Consider the following 7,369-nt stretch of genomic DNA (forward strand, 5'->3'; position numbering starts at 1 on the left):
GATGAGGAGACTGTGGATCACCTTTTGATCCATTGTAAGTTTGCATCTGCTTTGTGGAGTGAGGTCCTTAGTATGTTTGGGGTTCAGTGGGTGATGCCGGACACTATTGTTTCTCTTCTTTTTGCTTGGAGGAATTGGTTGGGAACTTACTCTTCAAAGGTTTGGAATTTGGTACCAGCTTGCCTTATGTGGTTAGTATGGAAGGAACGCAATACCCGAACTTTTGAGGACGTTGAGAGTTCTATAGATAAGTTGAAGACCTTGCTTGTTAGGACTTTGTTTGAGTGGTCTCGTATTTGGGGGCTTACGCATTGTAGTGCCTTGTTTGATTTCCGGAACTCTATTAGTCTTTCCTTATGATTTGACTGTATTTGTTTCAAGGGCAGTGTGTTTACAATCGTAAACACATTGTTCTTTTTCATCAATAAAACTCTTATTATCTATCAAAAAAAAAAAAATAAATAAATAAAAAGTTAATTTTTTAACCTCTATCCAACGCACACTTATTAGTAAAAATAAAAATGTGGTAAAAAAAAGCTATTGGACGAAAGCATTGATCAAAAAGCAAAGTCATTTAAACATTCCTTCACTACGAAGTTACTGACTTAGTGCTGAGTGAGAGAGCGTATGATTCAAAAGCAAAACCCTTTTATTAAAGAATCCATAGACTGTCTTTGGTCTTTTTTTCTTTTCTTTTTTTTTCTTCTGTCTTGAGAATCTTTGTTGGTTTGTTGGCTCTCTCATTTTCCTTCTGTTGTTCTTAGTCTTGAATTATGGGCCAAGCCATGGACAAACCACGCCCCACAGCAGAGTTGCTCTATGAACTGGCCAGCACTGGAAACATCGTAGCCGTTAAAGCTCTTCGCGAACAAGGTGTTAGCCTTGAGGTAAACCTCACAATGCTCCTCATCGTCTCCACTTAAAAAAAAAAAAAACCATTTAGACCTTCAAATTTACATACTATTCTTGATATTTTTTATGTTTGGGACATCCTAGCAAAAGTAATGGGTTTTCACATTGTAATTGGGAATTAAGTGTACAAAAATAAAGGTCATTATAATTAACCAACATTTTGTGTAACAATAAATCAAGAATAAAAAAATTTATCAACTCAGGACAAGCTTTCATCTGGGTCTTTTTTTTTTTTTTTTGGTGGTAGTTATCAATATTGTTACACTAAAAGCTTAAGCATAGGTATTGTCAATAGCCTTGTAGCTCAGTGGCATTGTCTGGTCTCCTTTACGAGGTGAACCAAGGTTCAAATTCTCCTCTATCCCAATTATCATATCAATTGAATTATAAAACGAAGAAGTAGCTAAATCCTAGTTATTAGAAATGGACTGGATATAATATAACGAATATTGATCACATAACTTCGATGCCAAAGTGTGCTATACTCCGTAGGAAGCTTCTTCTATTGAAAATATGGTCTTTCAAAGACTCATATTCACCCATGTCCAGCACTTATTTCTTAGGGAGTGCATCATCTACCCGTAATGAAATAAGAAATTATTCATTAGCATGGGGGTTACTATTTTTTTTTTCTTTCACTTATAGACCAAATTATGATCCAAATGGTCCACTTCATGACTGAAGCAATGATAGCTCTGCATGACAAATCTGGAACTTGGGATTTCTGTGTTGTGATAATCTGAGAGATTGAAAAGGCCACTCCTGTCGATTTGATAGGCAACATTGCTTTGGCCTTTTCATTATTTAGTTATCTTCCTCCATTCATAAGAAACTAAGTTGAGACCGTATCTAGTGTATTTCCTCCATGTCAATTACAAAGAAGTGACGCTTTGACATTGATAAGAAAGAAATGGTGGAAGTTATGTATTATCTTTTCTCAAATTGAATTCTTTGTACGTCAGGTATAATGCTTGATAATTTGGTGTGAAGCTGTATACGATTGCTCTATGTGTGTGTGTTTACATGGAGACTTGAGTTTTTATTTTATTTTATTTTTGGTTACAGTGGGCTGATAGAGAAGGAAAGACCCCCCTCATTGTGGCGTGCATGAATCACGAATTGTTTGATGTTGCCAAAACTCTGATTGAATTGGGTGCCAATATCAATGCTTACAGTCCTGGTATGCTTATGAAAGTACTTACATTATTCAATGAGTCATTGGTTATTATTTTATAAATGGTAGTTGCTATTTGGCTATGTCATTTTTAAAAGTCAGTTATCTCGTTGCATAACATATACAAGGCTATTCATGTTTAATTTGATTCATATTTGAATTATAAACCAGTAATGATTAATTTATATTAATGCTACCAATAACAGAGAAAGGTAATAAGTTAAGCTTGTATGGAAGTTTAGCCAATAATACTACTATGAACATGTAAGTTGATTTCAATCTTCTTCATTATTTTTGTAATAGGGCGTCATGCAGGTACTCCTTTACATCATGCAGCAAAAAGAGGCTTGGCACAGTCTGTTAAGTTACTTCTTTCCCATGGAGGTTTGTAATAAACTAGTAATGTGGGTTATGTCTTTGTTGCTGTAATAAACCTATAAATTATCTACTAGTGTAACAATTATTTGTTGCAAATTGAAAGACCTAGTCTATTGATTCATGTTTTAGCAAAAGCTCTGGTGAGGGATGATGATTCTCAAACTCCACTTGATGTTGCTAGAATAAACGGGCATACCAGTATTGTTCGTGAGATTGAGGTATGCTTGACAGATGTAGAAGTAAAAAATTACTCAAAAGTTTTCTATCTGTATCTGTATGGTTTCATATGGTTAAAGTTTTACTTTTTATTTGTTGCATTTTAGAAAAGCATTTGCTATTTCTCTGGCTGGCTGCGGGAATTTTATGGTCCAGGCTTTCTTGAAGCATTAATGCCTCTACTGTTATCAAGAGAAATGTTTGTATAGTGTTCATTTTTTATTTTTTGTTAATTCATTTCATGTTATGCTCTTTGCATAGAATCATTTTTCTTGTAAAAACAATGTTATGTCATTAATATTCCAGCACCACTGGGACTTTGCCAATGCAAATTATAGATTCAAAATCTACTCTTACTTTCAAAGGGAAATTTGAAGTGTTCTGTTATTATAAACAATGCATATACATATGCACTGATTAGAGTTCATTACTTGCAGTTGGGTTGTTGTTATACCTTGGGGTTCCAGTAATTCTACAATGCCTCGCAAAATGGAGCTCTTCATTTATCCTGATTTGCAGGTACAGCAGAACGTAATTGGGGAGCTTTTTGGTAGTATTATGACCTGAATTTCATTGTTTGTTGAAATATATTGTCTTTTTTGTTGCCAAAACCTGTTATGAAATTGTATGATGATGAGAGAGATTACCACAGTGTGGCTAGCATGATCCCAAGTATGGCTTAAAAAGTAGAAGTGTAGTATGATCCTAAGTATTGATAATTCTGTTGACATTCCCTCCTCAAATTGGAGCATAGATGTCCCTTTTGCCTTTCTTGCATGCAATGATAACTGTGAGCATGTGTCTTAGCCTTTCTTTCTAGGTATTCACTTGGTCACTTAGTTGCTCACCTGTTTGTACTTAAAAGGCACGAATTAAATTGAAAATGTTCTATGATAGAAGAAACTAAGAAAGGCTTCTTATCTATTTGCCTTATTAGTCCCTTTTCTTTTTTTAATCTCTTTATTCTATTTTTGTGTCATTTAGGGAGATTTTTTATGGAAAATATTTTTTTATTGGTAAGTAACACACACACTCTGTCGGTCTTGAACGCATGACTTTACCCTTCTTATTATTAAGGGAGGAGGAAATGTCATTTGAGCTAGAGCTCATTGGCAAGTTTTGATGGGAAATCTTGTCTACCATACACATCTCCCTCATCCCTTTATTTTTATTTTTATTTAAAATAAGCAATATTCCTTAATTTCATTTAAATTTAAATTAACTTTTTGGGTAAAGGAAAGGTGGGCTTTGATGGATGGTTTACTCAATTCAGTCCTTGTTCAGTTGCCCAGTCCTCCTCAAGATAGATACCAATAACTATGACGGCATCATGTATTCATACTTATTGTCATTGAAAATGTTGCTATCTATCAGTTATGAGAGAAAAGTCCTGATTTAAGGATCCAATACAACATGCTTATAGGTTCATCTCATGTGTAAAAATTCATGTCCCAAAATGGTCCCTTTCCACTTTTTAATAGTTCCCTTTAAGTAGATAATGACAGTGTTAGTTGAACTAGCATTATCCACCATCGTAGTGAAAATGCCATCAATATTCCTATAGCAGAGAAGGATGAAGCACAAAGATAATTACCCATTCTCATGCCATGTGGCAGTGCCAAAGAACCACATAAATAAGTGAGAAATTTATTTCTGCAGCAACAATAATCAATCAGCCACCAGCCATCAACAGGACTGCTGAGTGTGGCTCTACCAACTCAAACACTACAATTTGGATCCAAGTAAGATTTTTAGAAACCAAATGATGCATTTAAGAGGTAGTTTAAGATCCTTATAGAGGGGGAAATCCTCACTGGGAAAACCATGATGAGCTAGCAAAGCCCCTCTCTGGTGGAAAATCTCGAAAATTTGTTGAGCCATCATTACAACAACCTCAAATACTGGTTGGCTAGAAGCTGAACTTGTAGATTATTTCCTTCTAAGAGTTGTGTAATATGTCTTATGGTTTGTTCTTCAAATTATAGGAACTTTCTTACACTTTCATATGCTACTGTCATTTATTTGTTTCAAACTGTAATTTTGATCAATGAACAGACAGCACAGCCTTGTACAGTTATTGCTCTTTGGAAGGCCAAAATTGAGGAACCCAAGTTTCAGCAAAAGGATCCGGAACTCATTATATTTGACCAGCCTACTAGTAATTTCTTGCCGATGAAACTATTTTCTCTGGATCATTTATAATGGAAATATTTTTTACATAAATAATTAATTTATGTGGACCCTGAAGATTCTCTATTTTTAATGATTTTCTTGTGATATAAATGCTATTATCATGATGTCTTAGTCTAAAACTTTTTTGCTTTCTTTTATGGAATGGGGGATACCTATCTTTTTAGTAGATATTTTGTAAACATAGAACTGAAGCAAACGGTGCTGTAGTCTTGTGACCTGGTTTGCTCTTAGCATGCCTACCTGCACGGAGAAATGGAACTTTTGAATACTGAATTGGCTGTTTTTATCTTTGAAGTGATGATAATCATGTAAGTAGCATGTCACCTCTCTAGTGCAGGTAGCAATATCTTAAACCTGGCATACCTTTAAAAGTGAATGTGTCTAACCATTTATTTTGGCATTCTGATGGTCTCACTTTCATTTTTATTTTTTTACTTTAAATTATTATCATTAAAAAAAAATAAGTTGTACTTGGTATCTGCACATGGACACATTTTTGCGCCTCAGAAAAGTGAGAAGCGATATGGTTCCAAAGTTTTAATAAACAATTTTCATACATCTTTACACAAATGTTTAATGTTCTTGTAGACTCTTGCTTTTATAGCTTCCTTTTGTCATTAATTTAATTTAATGAGAAAGGGACATCATGATGGGCTCATTTAGCAACTCTAAATTGATAGAACTGCTCCAGTTAAATTTTTACTTTTTTGAGTTTGTCCCTAAATGATCAATAGTTGAGACTGTGACAACTAAAATATGATCAGTCAGGGCATGTGCTACTGAGCACAGTTTATGCTTCTTGTTTTGAAACAGCATATACTTAATGTCTGTTCCCCTTTCTGAGCTTTTCTTGTCTATTGATCATATCTTTCTTTATCAGGAACTCGGAATACACTTACATCTCCCTTTGAGGGTGATAAACAGCAACTTCAACAACTTTATAATGCATGCATAGGAATTCCTCAGGTAAATCATCATAAACTGTTCACAGATTGTAGTTCCACTCACTAGTACATGCATGTTGCCTGTATTTTCACATGTCGCACATGATAGTTACATAGGCTTTTGAACTCTGTTGGTATGGATGACTGCTTACAGAAATTGAAACCATGTGCCTCAGTCTTCACTCTCGATAAAATGTATTCATATTTTCATCAGCAACATGGTGCCTTATGAAGGATAATTTGTCCTGTATACTACCAGGAATATGGTTATTTGTTTTAAGGATTTTTTTTTTTACCAAGACAAGCAATGATTGCATGATCATGTGGATTTTTAATTAACAAATAGGAATACATGATGGAGTATGTTTAAACATCCTCTTCTAAAACATATTAATGACAGATTAATTTGAATGCAAATTGCTCTCAGTTTTAATTATGAGACAGTCTACTTGCACGTTAATAGTAGCTAGTTTTAGGTGAGGATGTTGAATTGATCGTAGATCAGTCAATTGGGTGGGATGTAGGCTTGCCTAAGCTCATCCCAAATAAGTGTCTGCTCATCAAGCTCATCCCAGCCCAAATTCAGTTCTAAAGTTTACAGCTTCTGAGCTCAGCCCATTTTGTTTGGGCAAGCTTCTGGCTGAGTTTGGGCTGGCCTGTGATTAATACCACTAAAACTTAAGAGCACTAGCAATAGTGGTGTTAAATAGCTATTTTTAGCACCACTAAAACTCAAAATGTACTCTGCAATAGTGGAGCTAAAGCAATATTTTTTTTGCTACATAGCTACAGTGCACAACGTATTTTTTTTTTTTTTTAATTTTGCATTCACACTACTTTTTTTTATCTTTTATTCTTTATGCATTTCATTTTCCTTTCTCCGTGTCTCTCTCCTCACTGCCTCTCCATCTCTTCTTTCTTCCTCCACAAACCCATTGCCGATTTGCACGAGCCCAGCCGCCACAGACTCATCGCCGCCGAGCTAACCCATTTCAGCCTCTCTTCTCTATTTTCGTTGATTTGGCTCGTGTTTCGGCTTTGTGTTTCGGGCTATACTTGTGTTTCGGGCCTTTCAGCTTTGTGTTTCGGGCTTTTTTCGGCTTTGTGTTTCGGGCTGTGCTTGGGTTGTGCTGGGTTTTTGTTTTGGGCATGGGTTTCGGTTTCGGTGTGCTGATTTTTTGGATTTTTCTTTTTGCTCTTCTTCACTAGTTTTGATGGGCACGGCGGGGTTGTGTTTGTGTAGTGATTTTTATGGGTTTGATGGTGGTTGTGGTTGTGTGTTGGTGGTTGAATGAAATATTATTTTATTGTAGTGTTTATATTATTTTATTGTATTAAAAGCTAAAATAAAACCACTGCTGTAGAATGTGAGAAGGTAAAATAAATAAAATGACTTTTTGTAGTGCTAAAAAGCTAAAAATTTGGCCCTACTGCTATGGATACTCTAAGATAGATTTAATTCATGAAGTAATTTTAGCAAGGTATTTTGACCCCCAAGACATGGGTTTGTATTATGCGTCTTGACAAGCAAAAATCTTTTTTGTGATTAATT

The 7,369-nt window shown here is 35.1% G+C and overlaps 1 protein-coding gene across 1 annotated transcript; it reads left to right on the plus strand.

Annotated features, from left to right (window-relative positions):
* The first annotated feature begins 621 nt into the window (after nucleotides 1-621).
* On the plus strand, nucleotides 622-7,034 carry LOC115959416 (putative E3 ubiquitin-protein ligase XBAT35). The gene is made up of 9 exons (XM_031077792.1): nucleotides 622-887; nucleotides 1,978-2,092; nucleotides 2,390-2,470; nucleotides 2,594-2,682; nucleotides 2,788-2,879; nucleotides 3,118-3,199; nucleotides 4,736-4,838; nucleotides 5,754-5,839; nucleotides 6,748-7,034. Exons 1-9 carry the CDS (start codon nucleotides 774-776, stop codon nucleotides 7,024-7,026), a joined length of 1,041 nt encoding a protein of 346 aa, XP_030933652.1. The 5' UTR covers nucleotides 622-773; the 3' UTR covers nucleotides 7,027-7,034.
* The last annotated feature ends 335 nt before the right edge of the window (nucleotides 7,035-7,369 follow it).

The sequence above is a fragment of the Quercus lobata genome, chromosome 9 (assembly GCF_001633185.2).
Source record: "Quercus lobata isolate SW786 chromosome 9, ValleyOak3.0 Primary Assembly, whole genome shotgun sequence".
In the NCBI taxonomy this organism is placed as follows: Eukaryota; Viridiplantae; Streptophyta; class Magnoliopsida; order Fagales; family Fagaceae; genus Quercus; species Quercus lobata.

Coding starts and splice junctions, on each gene's coding strand:
- LOC115959416 (XM_031077792.1), top strand. CDS start 774: ATGGGCCAAGCCATGGACAAACCACGCCCCACAGCAGAGTTGCTCTAT. Junction 2,471..2,593: donor GTTACTTCTTTCCCATGGAG/GTTTGTAATAAA, acceptor TTCATGTTTTAG/CAAAAGCTCTGGTGAGGGAT. Junction 4,839..5,753: donor TATATTTGACCAGCCTACTA/GTAATTTCTTGC, acceptor TTTCTTTATCAG/GAACTCGGAATACACTTACA.